This window comes from Schistocerca piceifrons, chromosome X (assembly GCF_021461385.2).
Source record: "Schistocerca piceifrons isolate TAMUIC-IGC-003096 chromosome X, iqSchPice1.1, whole genome shotgun sequence".
Classification (NCBI taxonomy): domain Eukaryota; kingdom Metazoa; phylum Arthropoda; class Insecta; order Orthoptera; family Acrididae; genus Schistocerca; species Schistocerca piceifrons.
In genome coordinates this window covers 716,926,070-716,943,855 of record NC_060149.1, presented here as the reverse complement: position 1 = coordinate 716,943,855, position 17,786 = coordinate 716,926,070, and the positions used below count along the sequence as shown (strand labels likewise).

The following is a 17,786-nucleotide window of genomic DNA, read 5'->3' as shown; positions in this document are numbered from 1 at the left end:
AGGTCGTAGCCATGGACTTAGCAGAAGGCTATTCTAACTGTCTCTCGGCAAATGAGAGGAAGGCTTCGTCCGTATTGTCGCTAGCAATGTCGTCGTACAACTGGGGCGAGTGCTTGTTCGTATATCGAGACCTGCCTTGTGGTGGCGCTAGGTCTGCGATCACACAGTGGCGACACGCGGGTCTGACATGTACTAAATGTACCGCGGCCGATTTAAGCTACCACCTAGCAAGTGTGGTGTCTGGCGGTGACACCACAATTACAATAAAATTAAACAAGCGGCAGTGTGTCAGCCATGTAAACATATGTGTAAAGAATGCACAAGGAACACAGATGGATGTCACTTGTATCAAACCCTCCTAACAAGTCAGATTTTAAAAACAGATTATGGGTAGACGTTTCATAACACTAGAAAGCAATGAGGACTCTAATGACACCATCAAGTGCTGTCTATTTAAGAAACATAAATCACCATCATGGAGGGGGGGGGACACTGAAAGAGCAAGAAATTTCTGGCAAAAAGTGAGCATAAAGTATCATAGAGCATGCAACACAGACAAAAGCAGAGCATCATGCACCTACGAAAAAGCAGGAAAGAAGTTTCTGGTGAAAACTCAGAACTCTGAAGTGTAACAGACAAGCAAGATCAGAGGCAGATGTATAAGTGACATATAATACCATGCAATTAGGAATTTGTGACACAAATTGGGCAGTTGTACTTAGAATGCAACAGCACACATCCTGAGGAATACACTGCATTGCCTACAGAAATAAAAGAAGATTCTCCAATGCAGAACGTGAATCTGCAACAGAAACACTATGAGACTGAGAGTCAGTTCATACAGGAAACAAACACCGACTACAAAGAAGTAAGCAATAAAACATGGGCTAGAACTGATCAGTGACAGATTTATAAAAGCATAGAGAACATTTTGCAGCTCACTAGATTGGAAGAGCCAATGATACCTACTACAGCGTTAAGACATCTATGAGGTTTGAAACTGAAATAGTGGCAACTAATTATTCACAACCGATACAAAAGAGTTAAATGTTTTCACCTGTTACTGTCCTTCAAAGTAGTCATCAGCGTTGTGTAGAACCCCTTGCCAGCAATGTGGGAGGTGTAGTATACCGTTAGCAGAGCCTGTTCTGTTGAAGGTGCAGCAAGCAATTGATTTAAATAAGTTTAAATCTGTTTCCATCATTTGATTCTTTCTCTTGTTTTGCTTTTGCCATTAAAACCAATGCGGAAACAAAGAAAATCAAAGGAAAAATATGAAGACTAGTTGTATTTTTCAGGTACAAGCGTTATGTCATGCTGGATCCTCTTGGTGCTCTAACAAAGTCTCGGCAAATTTTGGATGAAGACGAACACCATATGGAAGCTGCTCCACTGTCAATATCTCAGCGGGAGCAGCTAGAGCATGATACAGGGGAGAACTACTTCTATTCACCAGATCTTGGAGAGGTCCCACAAATAGATGTTCCGCTTGATCTTCCTGACTTACCAGGTTAATTTCTTTTTCATTTAAGTATTTTACCATGAGGTGCAGTTTAAAGGATCCAAGACAGAAATGAAGTGTATGGTTTACATACATTGTCTTTGATTCATGATCTGACTCCTGTTCGTCTCTAACATACGTTACAAATAATGTGTAGTATAAAATCAGTGAATCTATCAAAATTCCTCTTAAATACAATTACAAGTATACAACACAGTGCTTAGCATGTTGATAGGTTTAGGATGTTTAAATTTTTGTTTAGAAACTTGGTGAATTAATGTACATTTGTTAAATGAACCATTGACTAGCTTTAAACAATATGCAGTGACAACGACGACGTGACTTCATTTTTCTTTTCAGTGTTACGAAAATGTTTCGCAGAATATTTCACAGAATTTGTGTCATTAATTACCCCAGAAACTTATAATTTCTGTAATGTATCACAAAAATAAATATGATAAAATATGTTGTATTAAATTGTGATCACGATTAGGCTCTATGTTCTCAGTCAGTGAAATGCAAATTATTAGGCGCGACATCAGCAGATCAAAATTTAGACCAGGGGCAATCCTACCATCAGAGCAGTGGCATTCTGAACAGGTCAAAATGGTTGACAGACTTTTAATACAGTATATGCAGACAAGGATAAGACTTGCAGATGCAAATAGGTATAAGGTACTTGTGGATGCAGGTAACTCTATTGTCTGTACAGGCTTCTACCTATTTCCTATCCCATTGATATTCAGTCTGAGCATGTCCTGTTTCTTACATGTAGATACAGTTGATCTTGTTTTCCCATCATAAAATTTCAAAGTTAATGAATAGAGAAATTGATGCCTACTAAACTTATCTACTGTCGTAAGAGGTACTCTAAGACAGAAAAAGAAGTATTGTAAAAACATCTCTGTAGAACATTCCAAGAAACAGTTGTCATTGAGGAATTTAAATAATCTTGTAGTTGTTTTACAATCTCCTCTTAGACAATGTGAAGATACAGTAAGACTGTATAAATTAAAACTTTTACAGTGGAACAAAAGCAGTTTTTCTCACGATACATCCATTAACGAAATGGGAAGAATGTATAATTATGAAACAAAAATATTATGCCATCCAATTTACAATGATTTGAAGAATATAGATGTACATATGTAATGCCTAAATTCCTGACATTGATTTTGCAGTAACACTAATTTGCTACGAATAACATGCAGTAATTTTCTTGAAACTGAAATTTTGTGTTTTACATAACCCACATTAGAGGAGCAAATCAAAATAATAAAATCTGTAAAGCCGGAAGAGCAACAGATGTTGGTGTAGCATTTCTCATTATGAACAGATGTGTGGTTTAAAAAATGCTTTGAGGTTCGCTTCACATAATTTCTAGTTATCACTTAGCTGTTGGGAAAATGAGGAGGAGTGGTGGCCATCTCCAAGTGTACCTTACTCATACAGCTTTTATAATAAGCAGAACATTGTTTCTCACTCTCCACTATATACGACATTTGTGTGTGTTAGGAGTTGCCGATGACCTCCGCTACAGTACGGATTCAGAGCCTACGATCGCACCATCAGTTACTACAACTCCAGCCATGCCAGACCTGCCTGGTCTGCTGTCAGAAACACCTGTTTCGTCAATGTCTCTCCCGGAGCTGCCAGCAGTACCTTCGGCAGTTATGGCAGTGCCTGAAGTTCCGCCAGCAGGGCCTCCCCTATTTTCATCCTCACCAGCCACTCTGCCTCCAGCTACTGCTTCTCCTCCACCGCCTCCACCTCCACCCCCACCTCCTCCACCACCACCCCCTCCACCTCCACCTGCGTTACTTCCAGGTGAACACAACACCACCGCTCCTACTGATGTTGACTCTGTTAAGGAGGTATGTAGATTTAGACTTGTACTTGTAGGGTACTGCAACTGGTACAGTATTGTACTGAGAATGTGTGTGTGTGTGTGTGTGTGTGTGTGTGTGTGTAGGCACAACTCAATTCAAGCCTCTCTCATCCCTAATGACCTCATTGTCAATGGCACATCAAACGCTTCCTTCCTCCCTCCCTTCTATATCCAGTCTGGCTGATGTACCAGACAAATGATTATGCAATACTAATAGTTAATTTATTTATTTACACATCAAGTTACGTATGACCAAATTGAGGAGCAAATCTCCAAGGTCGTGAAACGTGTCCATACATGAAATTTCAACATACACTATGTGATCAAAAGTATTCGGACACCCCCAAAAACATAAGTTTTTTATATTAGATGCACCTACTGCCAGGTACTCCATATCAGCGACCTCAGCAGTCATTAGACATTGTGAGAGAGCAGAATGGGACCCTTGGCAGAACTCACGGACTTTGAACATGGTCAGTTGATTGGGTGTCACTTGTGTCAAACGTCTGTAAGTGAGATTTCCACACTCCTAAACATCCCTAGGTCCACTGTTTCTGATGTGAAAGTGAAGTGGAAACATGAAGTGATATGTACAGCACAAAATCGTACAGGCCAACCTCATGTGTTGACTCACAGAGACCGCCAACAGTTGAAGAGGGTCATAATGTGTAATAGGGAGACATCTATCCAGGCCATCACACAGGAATTCCAAATTGCATTAGGATCCACTGCAAGTACTATGACAGTTATGCGTGAGGTGAGAAAACTTGGATTTCATGGTATACCGGCTGCTCATAAGCCACACATCACTCTGGTAAATGCCAAATGACGCCTCACTTGTAGTAAGGAGTGTAAACATTGCACGACTGAGCAGTGGAAAAACGTTGTGTGGAGTGACGAATCACAGAACACAATGTTGTGATCTGACGGCATGGTGTGGGTACAGCGAATGTCATCTGCCAGCGTGTGTAGTGCCAACAGTAAAATTCAGAGGCGGTGGTGTTGTGGTGTGGTCGTGTTTTTCATGGAGAGGGCTTGCACCCTTTGTTGTTTCGTATGGCACTAGCGCACCACAGGCCCACACTGATGTTTAAGCACCTTCTTGCTTACCGCTGTAGAAGAGCAATTCGGGGATGTTGATTGCATCTTTCAACACGATCAAGCACCTGTTCATAATGCACGGCCTGTGGCAGAGTGGTTACACGACAGTAACATCCTTGTGATGAACTGGCCTGCACAGAGTCCTGACCTGAATCATATAGAATGTTTTGGAACTCCGACTTCATGCAAGGCCTCACCGACTGACATCAATACCTCTCCTCAGTGCAGCACTCCGTGAAGAATGGGCTGCCATTCCCCAAGAAACCTTCCAGCACCTGATTGAATTTGTACCTGCAAGAGTGGAAGCTGTCATCAAGGCTAAGGGTGGGCCAATGCCATATTGAATTCCAGCATTACCAATGTGGGACGCCACGAAGTGTCATTTTCAGCCAGGTGTCTGGATACTTTGATCACATAGTGTAAAAGCAATAACAGATAAAAATAAAATCTTTATGAACCCAAAAAAAATTCAAGCCATAAGTTTTAGTAAATGCAGTCAACAATATAACAGAAGAATCAGCTCAATTTTTCAATGAACTCCTCAATAGAATAGGAGTGACCCTTGAGGAAACTCTTCAGTTTCAATTTGAAAGTGAGATTTTTGAATTATTGTGGTAGATTATTGAAAATGAATGCACCAGTATACTGCACACCTTTCTGCTAAAGAGTTAAGGGAGTCCGATCCAAATGCAGGTTGGATTTCTGCCGAGTATTAACTGAGTGAAAGCTGCTTATTCTTGGGAATAAGCTGATATTGTTAACAAGAAACGACCATAAAGAATATAATATATTGAGAGGCTGATGTCAAAATACCCAGACTAGTGAACAGGGGTCAACAAGAGGTTTGTGAACTTGCACCACGTATTGCCTGAACCGCCTGTTTCTGAGCCAAAAATATCCTTTCAGGATGGAAAGTGTTATCCCAAATTATAATACCATACGACATAAGCAAATGAAAATAAGCAAAGTGGACTAATTTTTGCGTCGAATGATCACTTACTTCAGATACCGTAAGAATAGTAAAAATGGCAGCATTAAGTCTTTGAACAAGATCCTGAAGGTGGGCTTTCCACGACGGTTCTGTTTCACTAATCAGATGGGCATTCTGTGAAATTAAAACGTCGGGTTTTGTTGAATTGTGTGTTAAAAACTGTGAAAACTGAGTCTTACTGTGATTCAGCATTAGTTTATTTTCTACAAGCCATGAACTTGTCATGAACTGCACTGTTTGAAATTGAGCCAATGTTGCACACAACATCCTTTACTACCAAGCTAGTGTCATCAGCAAACAGAAATATTTTAGAGTTACCCATGATACTAGAGGGCATATCTTTTGTATCAATAAGGAACAGGAGTGGCCCCAATACTGATGCTTGGGGCACCCCCCATTTGACCTTACCCCACATCACAGCCATTCTCAACACTGTGAATAATGACCTTTTGCTGTCTGTTGTTAAAGTAAGAGGTGAACCAATGTGAGCTACTCCCGTATTCTGTAATGGTCCAACTTCTGGAGCAATATTTTGTGATCAACACAATCAAACACCATAGTTAAATCAAAAAATATGCCTAGTGTTTGAAACCTTTTGTTTAACCCATCCAGTACCTCACAGAGAAAAGAGAATATAGCATTTTCAGTTGTTAAACCACTTCTTAAGCCGAACTGTGCATTTGGTAGCAAATTATGTGATATAAAATGATAAGTTATCCTTACATGCACAGCCTTTTCAATGACTTTAGCAAACACTGATGGCATAGAAATAGGTCTAAAATTGTCTACATTATCCCTTTCTCCCTTTTTATGAGGTGGCTTTACTACTGAGTACTTAAGCAATTGTCAGTTTCCTGAATGATTAAAGGAAAAATTACAAATATGGCTAAGTACTGGACTAACATGTGCAGTACAGTACTTGAATATTCTGCTATACACTCCATCATATCCCCGAGAGTCCTTAGTCTTCAGTGATTTAATTATTGACTCAAACTCCCCCTTGTCTATATCACAGAGAAATATTTCAGACATCAAGGCATTTTCCAAGAGAGTTATATGATTCCTTGCAGTAAATTTTTATTTAATTCACCAGCAATGCTCAGAAAATGGTTGTTAAATACTGTACACATATCTGATTTATCACATAACTGACCATATGGTTTTAATTTTATCCTGTGAATTAGCTATTCTATTTTTGCACCACATACTCTTTGCCTTCCTAATAACATCTTTAAGCACCTTACAATACTGTTTGTAATGGGCAACTGTAGCTGGATTGTGTCCACTTCTAACATTTTGATATAATTCCTGCTTTGTTCTACATAATATCCTTATCCCACTAGTCAGCCACCCACGCTGCCTTTTAGTGCTGGTACCCCATTTGGAACATTCTAATGGAAAGCAACACTCAAAGAGCATGAGAAATGTGTTAAGGAAAGAATTATATTTGTCTTCTATGTTATCTGCACTATAAACATCCTACCACTCTTGTTCCCTGATGAGTTCTAAACAACACTCTATTGCCATTGGAATAACTTTCCTACATAGTTCATAGTTATATGTGACATTTGTTTGAGCACAAAAGCCTTTTTATGTTAAAATCTGTGCATCATGGTCTGAAAAATGAGAAAAGGTGCATCTCACTTCCAACATAGGCAGTACTGTATTGTGTTTTCTGGTTCAGGAAGATCTTGTGTGTGGGATCCATCAAAATGAAGTGCTCAGTATTAACAATGTTAATGATTCATGTAGCATTTATACGCATTATTAGCATCTGAAAGTTTTACTAGTTATAGTGACATATTTTTAATAGAAATACACAAAGCCTACAAACACGTCCTAAGACCAAAGAATGAATGTATCGGTGATCAAAGCCTTGCACTGCTCATTGAGGACATAAGCATCTAATCTGACAGATCAGCTGCTCTGAACCTTACTCCAAGTGACTATTGGCACGGGATGTATTTTAAAGGCTATTTAACCATTAGGCAGTGCTTATATTTTGTGATTCTTTTCCCCCTCAGAAATTTTGGCATATAGTCTATAGCAAAGTATATGCCAGTATATGTCATTAGTGCCAATTACACTGACCATCCCACTGCTTCTTGATGATAAACTTGAAATGCTGCATCTGTTAATTTGTCTATTAACATGTTTCTCAATTAGTGTTGAGATAGAATCTGCTGCTTCTACATTAGGTCAGTGGAATATACCTTCTGCTTAAGACTACTGATGGATGAAACCTGAACCATCATCATCATGTTCGATCAATGTATTTAACAAAAATCCATAAACTTCTGCTGTAATCTTGCATTCCATTTGCAGTATACTTAAAGTTGTTGTTGATGGCCTCTTGGTTACATAAACAGTTTCGCCATCAACAACCTCTATCACCAGTAAAAATTTGATGTCACAATCAACTGGAACTGATCATTCCAATACCTTGGAGACTGTTTAAAGCCATAAAGACTATTGGAGAGTTTTCTTACCTTACTGATACCACCTGGAAATCCCATACACATTTCTTGCTTCAGCAGACCATTTAAAAATTATGACTATTTCAGATTGTGCTAACTTGAAACATTCATTAGCTACAACAATTGACACTTTATATTATGTAATATAGAGTGAGTGACTGATGAATGTTTCATGATAGCTAATTCCTCCATGTTTACTGCAGGACTGTACAACTAATTGGCCTTTATAATGATAAATTTATCCATCAACATCTCATTTGACAAGAAACAAAATGAATGATTTTAGACTGCCTAAAACACTGCTGGTGCCTCTGTCGAAAGTCTCTGTAGAATTCTGCATCTAGTGTTCATTGTCGTCTTACACTGATAATTTCCAGTTACTATGACTTGATTGGGCCATAAAAATTTTTCACTATCTTTTTCTGCCAACTCACAACCTCTTGGCAGCTTCTGACCATTAATATTCTGGCAAATTAGGTGAGAAGAACATTGTTCGACCAAGTTTAAGAACTGTTCTTTTTAAATCTTCAGTATGTCTATTTTAAGATGTTAGTAGAGATTTATAATATCCAACCCTTTACTGTTGGCTTTCATAAAACACAAAAATTTTCCTTTTATCAAATTCATAGCCACATAAAATACTTAGGTAAAATAGTGCATAATCACACACAAAAGGGATGAAGTATCTCCAATATCCAAAGACTCATTTTCCATAGATTTGCACAAATATAAACTGATTACTTACCCAGGTTGACTGGAACACTGTTGTTGTGACTGTAAACTGTCACAGTGATACTTTGCTTCAGTACATAAAGCAGGAAACCCGTAATCGATCTTCACACATTCCATTTCTCTTCAGGAATTTATAGACAGGATCCAATGTCAATTAAGTACAGCACTCAACCTGAGCCACTTAGATTTCTTTCAAATTCAGTGATCCAGATAAGAGATACAAAATTACCAATTTTCAGAGCTGTATGAAATTTATGAAGAAAGTTACAGGCCTGCAAAGTGTAGGAATTGTGTAAAATGTACATACGTGTCTTTCAACACAAATGACTATAATTCTGATTCTGATCCATAATACGGCAATGAAACTTGTATAACAGGAAAACTAGTGAGCAGAACTTGACAGTAATATGCAACATAGTGAGTTTATATGAATTTTCACATTCAAGCTCATGAGCTTAGTCTTTCACCTTCAATATCTCAAAACACCCCTATCTTCATAAAATAAAATAAAATAAAATTGTACTGCTCTAATATGCTATGATAAACATGGTAAATATCAAAATGGCACACCAAATGCAACATCATTAAAAATTTATTTCTCTACATAACTACACTAATGAAATGCAGTAAACAGCTATGTATCTGGGCCACACTTACAAAATGAATGCGTTAAGAGTCACAAACAGCACAATGTCTATTTGGCATGCACATCAAATGAACATTGTGCTGTGTGCGACTTGTACTGCGTTCATTTTGTAAGTGTGGCCCCACTTTGTACTGCTATGGTGAGTCAGCTGGTGTGCTCAAGGTCCACCTTGCATTTTATATACTTTTATGATGGGTAGATTACATACCCAGTTACTATTGCATCAGTTTTCCATTTTATTTAGTTTTGTGACAGATGGGTTACATATCCAACTACTTTTACACAGTCTGATGATGCCCCAATTGGGTGAAATGTCACATTGCAACCAAGACTATTTTTATTCTGGAATAATTCAAAACTGGTTGCTGTAGCACCCAGCCACAGTGGAGTGGAATATGTTTTCATTCTGCTACCTTTTTGTGCTTTTATATTGTAATTTGACTTGTCAAGCTTATTTAGTTCTTCTGGTTATTCAGTCCTTCCAGTTTCCAGTAATATGCTGCAGCCTATTCTGCAATGGCATCACATTCCAGTACCTTTAGTTTTATGATAATATTTGTGCAAATTTCATAAGGTCCTTTAGTGCACTGCGGTAACTTTTCAAGCTGTGAACTTCACACATTCCTACAACTCAATGCTACCATGTTAATAATTTATGGATATGTCATACAGTGTTAACATGCTTTAATTAGCATTTGAAAGTTTTACAGGTTATATGAGCATTTACAAATATATATCAACTTGGACATGTTATAAGCACACCACCACTCTCATGCACAAAAACACACCACACACTCATGCATGTGAAATAATAAACAGTTCAGTGTTCAAAGCTTTGCATTGGTAATGGTTATTTACACATGCAGCTCCATTTAAAACGGTAGATCTCCACATAATTAGCTCCTCACAAAACATAATACAATTATGAATAAACTAAAAGTTGAGACTTCATTGAAACAGCTCAATTGTCCACTAATGGTTTACTTTCAAACAATGTTTTCTATATAATTAGCACTGATGACCTCGACGTTCAGCGCCCATAAGCCCCCTTCTATATAATTAGAAGGTGCTGAATTGGAATACCATTTTGCTATGGGTGCAGTAACAAAATGCAGACTGCAACGTGTACCTCAAAACTGCAAGAACAGGAGAAGGTTAACACATTATATAAAGAACACATTAAATGAGGTTTTGTCGATCTTTTTACACCTGCCATCCACTTTTGTATCTCTGTTGGTAGTAAAATTTTCTAACTGCCCACCAGTTCCATAGTAATGGTGATTAATAAAGCAGGGAAGTAACATCACTTTATAAAATTTATTTATAGCAAGTTAAAGTGTAATACAATAATTACTTACCAAATACTTTGTCAAACTTTCACTAAGTTAGTATGTTACACTATACTTTTCATTTTGCTGGTATTTGTGTAGTCAATGCTTATTTCTGTACTTACTTTTTTCCATTTGAGTTTATCTGTTAAGGTCTTATTTACATTCTTGTAGCTTTGTTGCTTTTGATTTTGTGTTAGCTTGTATTCCAGTGCTAAACTGTACATACACTGTTGGCCACCCAAAATGTAACATCCTGAAGGAAGTACCCAAATCAGGTGAAATTTGGGGTGATAAGAGATGCACATGATTAGCATTTCTGCAGAGGCGCATATCACGGGTGCCAGTAGCGACACCAGCAAGCACTAAATAAAAGGGGAAGAGAGAACCATGTTGACATACTGGAAGCAGCTCCAGGATGCCTCGTAGAAGACAGTAAGTGTCTTTTGAGCTCATTTCAGAGTTTGACTGAGGAAGAATAGTTGCATATAGGGCCTGCAGATTAGAGAAATCGGTGCGCACATCAGATGGAATCGAGCAACTGTGATGCAGATTGGTTCATCTACATCTACACCCATACTCCGCAAGCCACCTGACGGTGTGTGGCGGAGGGTACCTTGAGTACCTCTATCGGCCGAGAGGACTGAATGCACTCACCTCATTGCACCACTGCTTGTGATTACAGGCACATTGTGTGCATGACAGTGATGGATTGTTCTGCCACATCACGAACTGTACCATAACAAATTTGGTGTATTGCGCAACAAGCAGCACATGTGCCTGCCATTTGACGTTGTTTGCAGCAGAGCGTTCTGTCCGTAAGGTGTCCATTGCTGCATTTACCACTGAGCCAACACCATAGGCATTTGTGCCAGCAGTGGTACTATGAATGACAGACATGGACAACCAAATGGAATGACATTGTTTTTACTGACAAATCTGATTCTGCCTGCACCACCACAATGGTTGGATTAGCCTGAAGACACCGTGGTGAGAGACTGTTGAACTGCTGGCTTATGCATTGCCATACTGGCTCTGCACCTGGTGTTATGCTATTGGATTCCACTCCCGCACCACCCTAGCGTTGCCAGTATGCTAACCAGCCAGCCTTACATCTCTGAAGTGTTGGAGCCATTGTCCTCCCATACCTTTGGAGGCTGCCGACGGCCACATTGCATCGGGATAATGTGTGATCACATGTGGTACACAGTGTTAAAGACTTCTTCCTTACCCACTGGATTGCACTGTTGCCTTGGCCTCCCTGTTCTCCCAGACTCTCGCCTAGTCTGGTCGACAATTGCGGAATGACTGGTCTGAGATACACCACCCACTGCTACACTGGATCAGCTTTGGTAATATGTGGAAGCAGACTGGACTACTATACCCCAACAACACATCCAGAGCCTCTTCGATTCAGTGCTGAGGCCTGTAGCAGTGGTTACAGCCAGCAATGGCGGCAACGCTCAATACTGATTTCATCATCTTCCTGATTTCACATGGGGCTGTATTTTCGATCATGTGCTCTTTGTACAACGTGTAAGCTCCCAAATCAATTTGGCAGTGATATCTAGGGTGGTTCTTGGTGCTGCATTTTGGATGGCCAGCAGTGTAGTTAAAGGTGACAATAGAAATGCACTTGAAATATGTTTTTCCAGCGTCCACCTCCCAAAGGTGACTCTGGTACTGATGTCAGAGCTAACTTGATGGAAGCTATCCGAAAAGCTGGAGGCTCAAAAAATCTCAGGTCTGTTAAAGACAGGAAGATTGAAGCCAAGAAGAAAAAGAATGTAAGTTTTTGTGTAACATAATGTAACTGAAGTGTGGTTATATAATTCTTCTGCAGCTTTTACTGTAAAAATTCTTGGGGATTAATAATACTGCCAGATAAGAAGATACAAATAGTTTAAGTTCCTCAGTTGTACTTGGCTGTCATTATTGGTGACCATTTGGCTCTGCAAAAATAGCATATAATTACCTTGAGAAGTTGAGGTGTTCATTGAGGTGCCTACGAAAAATATTATATTTGTGTTGGAATTACATTATCAGTATTATGTATGATTATTTTTTGTGGATTATTTAATGCAGTTGATTATGAATGCAATCATACCATTGCCTGAAGGAATATACAGACTTCTCACAGTAAATCATAGCAAGGGCAATATGGAGTATGGTAGCCTGGAAAAGAGCTACATAAGAGAGTTAACATTAAAAGTTTGATCCAACATATTACTGATGAACTTATCATGAATTTCTACAATCAGCTTAAGTAAGTGAAAATCAGTTTCTGGGCAAGTATATGTACCTTTCAGGTGCATGAAAAGAGGAGCAGCAATCAGTATGGTTTGTGGGAGACATGGGAGGCCACCAGTAAACATAAAATGATTCAGGAGTATCTGCTGACAATGACAGGCTATGTTTCATCAGTCATCACCACCAAAAACTTGGGGCAGCAAGGGTGGGGGGTGAGGGGGGGGGGGGGGGGGGGAAGTGGGGCAATTGGTACTTCAGATCCAGCACAAGTGAAGAGTGCAACTATCCTTTTTCCATGTGGGTGCTGGATTTTGCATTGTTTGTGGATTCTGAAACTTCACCTGGAAAGGAGTGCATCATGTTAAGACAGGAAATGAGATGATATGATGGTTGACTGGAGACTTTCTTAAGTATGGAAATAAAAATAGTCTTTGCTCCATCTTGATGCCATTGCTCTTATTTGTATTTTAATGTTGTCTTCAGTATCTGTGAGTTAAAGTTGCTTAAGTGTGTGGTCCACCTGACTCCGAGAGTCTAAGAAACTGATGTACTGTGTTCAAGCTATATGATGCACCTGAAAATCTGTTTCGTGTGGCACCATGTTTGTAACAGTCATTGGTGATACTTTATTTACAGTTAAAACCCAGTTCAGTATTCATTACATGAGGATATATTTAGCTACCTTGTGAAAAGGATGGTACATGTAACTTTTAATCATTCTACCTCACAAATTTAACCTCGGTGAAATGTGTTTGCAGTGAATTGCTCTCAGTTTCAAAGGTTCAGGGAGGGTTTGGAACTCTTAAAATTAAGGCACACTGCAGCAGCATCCAAAGGATGTGAAGCTCAGAGGCAAAATCAAAATGTCACAGCCATGGGCCACAGGGAGCAGTCTGTTTATTTCTGCACTACAAGACTTATGCTCAAATGTGACCTGACTTTAGGTGCTCAGTTATGGCCATAAAGGCCATTATATTTGAATATTGTCCATGTTGTCCACTTTGGGTTTTCAGAAAAATCCACTACAAACTGTATCTGCTCCTACCTTCTTCTTCTGGCCCATGGATTCAAACCTTCTGTTTACACCCTGCAATTTCCATATCTTCTTATGAAGATCATATTATTACTGCTCAATACCAATAGATTTAATGTGTCATTATTTCATAACATCTACAAACTACTGTAAACCAGACTTCTTTCATGTGTTAAAGACACAAGACTTCTTTCATGCATTAGAGAGACCAATTACTTATTGGATGATTTAAAATTTCCACCTGTGTATCTCTACCTGGCAGGATAACCATGCATCTTAGTCCTTGTTTCTGGGTCAGGGAGGCACGCTGACTCCAGTTTGAATCCATCCTACAGATTACCGATGAGGGCTGGTGTGCTGGCCAGACTGGATGTGATTTTCCCCACTAGGTGAAAATCTGGCTGGAACCTATATCGCGCCTCGTATACGCGTTTTGCAAGCATTTACAGGCCTTACTCACACTCGCACAGAAATAACACTAGACGCAGGCAGATGGGGTTTACTGATTTCATCCTGGGGGTGAATAGGATACTGATGATCTTAAATGTTTAGTCTCCTCAAAACCCATAACCTAAAGCAGTTGTACACATCCATTGTAAATGAAAGAATGAACAGTGTAGCACTGACTTATTATATTCTTAAATAACTTCCACACAAAACATGGGTTAACCCAGGGCCGGCCAAATGCTGCACAGTGTGCAGACGTGCGGAAGTGCTGCACATGTGCGCACGTGTGCGACAGCAAGCGACAGCGACATCTGTTATTAGACATGTGTCCTAAATGAACGGTGGCGGCTCCCCTGCCTTGTTTATGTGGTACAAGCAAGAGCGCAACATACCCAGTCTCTTTTACCCCTGGTAACCGTAACCTTAACAGAGAAGTACTGAGAAATGGCAGGTACTGTGAAAAAGCAAAGGACAGGAGATCTACGTTCTCAGTCGTTTAAAAATGACTGGGAACTGCAATTCTTTTTTGTAGCCGTTGGTGAAAACTCACAGTGTTTGCTGTGCCGCCGAATAATAGGTGTCCAGCGTAAGTTTTCAATTGAAAGACATTACAATAAATATCACAAAGACGAGTGTAGTGTACTCAACAGTGAAGAACGGCAAGCAAAATTAAATGTCCTTCAGAAAATGGATGAGACACATCAACTCGATTTTACTGTACCTCAAAGTAACTGATACTTCTTGAACTCTTAGTTTCTTGTGTTACATTTATGTCTGTACGCTGTACACTGTACTGTTTTCAATTTTCCAGAATGACAACCACACTAAATCTTCACTGCGAGCAAGTTTTAAAATCGCATTACGAATTGCACAATCTGGGAAACCCTTTTCCGAAGGGGAGTTTGTCAAAGGGTGTCTGATTGATGCTGCAGAACTTGTGTCCCACAAACGTTATCAGGTTTCAAGAAATCAGTCTATCCAAACAAACAGTGACAAAACGTATCAGTGCTATGGCCAGCGATCTGCACAGGCAGCTAATAAATAAGGCTAAATACTTTGTTGCTTTCTCTGTTGCGATCGATGAAGCAACAGATCTTGCAGATACAGCCCAGGTTGTGATATACATACGAGGTGTCGATAACACACTTTGTGTAACAGAGGAGCGACATCTGTGCGTAGAAACATGCACTACATGAACGCTGACGGCTGCGGCGTGCACGCTGTGGCCCGGAAGTTGCACATGTGCAAGAGCACCGCACGCGTGCAGAATTTCTGGCCGGCCCTGGGTTAACCGAATGTGGTTTTGCTTTTTAAGCAGATTGGACTTGTATTTGGGTGGATGGAGGCTCCAATCTTCATCCAGCCATTCTGGTTTAGGTTTTTTGTGGTTTCCATAAATTATTTCAGGCAAATGCCTGGAGAGTTCCTATTATAAAACTATGACCAACTACCATAAATATCATGTTAGTCAATCCACTTGTATGACTAGGGATTTGAATAGCAATAATAATAATAATAATAATATTATAATAATAATAATAAACATCAGCAGTTCTTTTTTAACTACCAGATTTTACTTAAGTCTAGGCTGTCTTGTTAAGGAAACCTGATGTGGCACAAAGTCCATTACTGTTTTTCAAAGCCCCAACCACCTCTCATCTGAATGGTTGGACACCAGCACAGTACCTAGTCTATTGTGGAAGTGTTGTCGGCGGGCAACGTTACGTTAACAATTTGGCTCACATACTTTCATGTTACATTGTTCAGTTCTGTTAAGTTTATAACGATCATTTTGCCAGCTGCAGTCTTGCTGCATGTTTTTCCATGCTGTTTCCACACATTCTCAAAGCCAAAACAGGATCTTGCACTGTTCAAAATCTTCAGGTGTTTGCATTGCAATTTCTTTCTGACACCTTGGTACATCAATCAGCACTGTTTGGTCTTTTTCTCCTTAGCTTGGGACAGACTGGCAATGGAGGATAGTGCTGTACTGGTCAGTTTACAGGAGACTGTTTACAATATGCTCCTTCATTTACCTGAGCTGAGAAAAGGAATTTAATCTTGATGAAGTATGACATGTTCACAGTGAAGTGACCCAGATGATTTAAATTGTAGTGTTTGTATCAGTCTATGATCAGAAGAGAGTTGTGTTTTTAATTAGATCTGATTACTAAATTTAACCAGTAATCAAATAAAATAACACTCTTGTAATCGGAGAGTAACAGAAACACTATAATTTCGTGAATGTAGCCAATGTACGGCCCACAGTGGTGGTGTATGAACAACAGTAAAATGTTCCCAATGTACGGCCCACAGTGGTGGTGTATGAACAACAGTAAAATGTTCCCAGTGTCTTCTTTCTTTTTGTATACCATCAGAGGTACACACACTAAAACCCCAGTTGTGATGCTGCTGCTGCTGTACTGAAACTGTGACAGCAACTACCTTCACATAGCTCACCCCCGCCATTGAATTCTGAACTGTCCCACTGTATTACAAGAGATGATGATCCAAAAAGATACTGTCTATTAAATCACAACAATGATGCAAGAATTATGTGATATCAGATACTGTGTCTGGAGGGGTCCACACACTAATATGCTTGTATTTCAGTGAGCAATGGGATACACACAAAAATAGCAGTTCTCAGTTAACTTCGTCAGGACGTTTTTTAATTTCCAGTCCTGCTACATGATTATTGTTGTTGATATCTGACCAAAATTCACGTGAGTCAGTCATGCAGTTATTTTGGAACACTTTCCCTTCATAATTACCTGAATTTCATCTCATAGCATGAATTCTAGAACAAAAAAACAATTGTTGCAGTTCCCAGGGAACTTAATGTTTGTTTTTTTTTTTGTTTTAAGTTCATCTATTTTCATTTTTGATTTGTTTTACAGACAGACAAGTACAATAATTAAGATTGGTCCTGGTAGTAAATTAATGTGTGTCATTCTCTTTTAAATCTCTGATTCATAATCATGGCTCTACTATCTCCGTGTCAACAATAAATAATTTCATGTTAGTTTATTTTCAAGGAAGTGGAACTTTTGTGTTCACTGTGAAAGAAATGTGTTAATCCTCCTTGCCAATAAAAAATACTAATGTTGATGTGAGATCTTGTGAACTGTTTTCTAGAAACGATGACACTGAGTTTTTTTGTAGGAAGAGAAGCAGACTGGTGTGAGCAGCAGTGGTGGTGCTGGCAGCAAGCTGCCTGATGTTGGTGGTGGTGGCGATTTCATGGCAGACCTGCATGCAAAATTAGCAATGCGAAGAAAGGTTTGTATTTACTTCAATGTTAGAGATTTTTTTCTTTTTTTCTAGCTAAGTTTTGTTCATTTACATGTATAGCTGAAGGCCTTAATGCATTGAGAAGTCTGGTGGAGGTC

General features: G+C 39.3%; 1 protein-coding gene across 1 annotated transcript in view; it reads left to right on the top strand.

Moving 5' to 3' along the window:
- LOC124723036 (WASH complex subunit 1-like) overlaps window positions 1-17,786 on the top strand; it is a 79,880-nt gene that overhangs the window by 45,774 nt on the left and 16,320 nt on the right. The window contains exons 5-8 of the mRNA XM_047248211.1: window positions 1,299-1,510; window positions 3,017-3,375; window positions 12,320-12,451; window positions 17,560-17,676. Coding sequence (XP_047104167.1) covers window positions 1,299-1,510; window positions 3,017-3,375; window positions 12,320-12,451; window positions 17,560-17,676 — 820 coding nt within the window. The remainder of the gene's footprint in view (window positions 1-1,298; window positions 1,511-3,016; window positions 3,376-12,319; window positions 12,452-17,559; window positions 17,677-17,786) is intronic.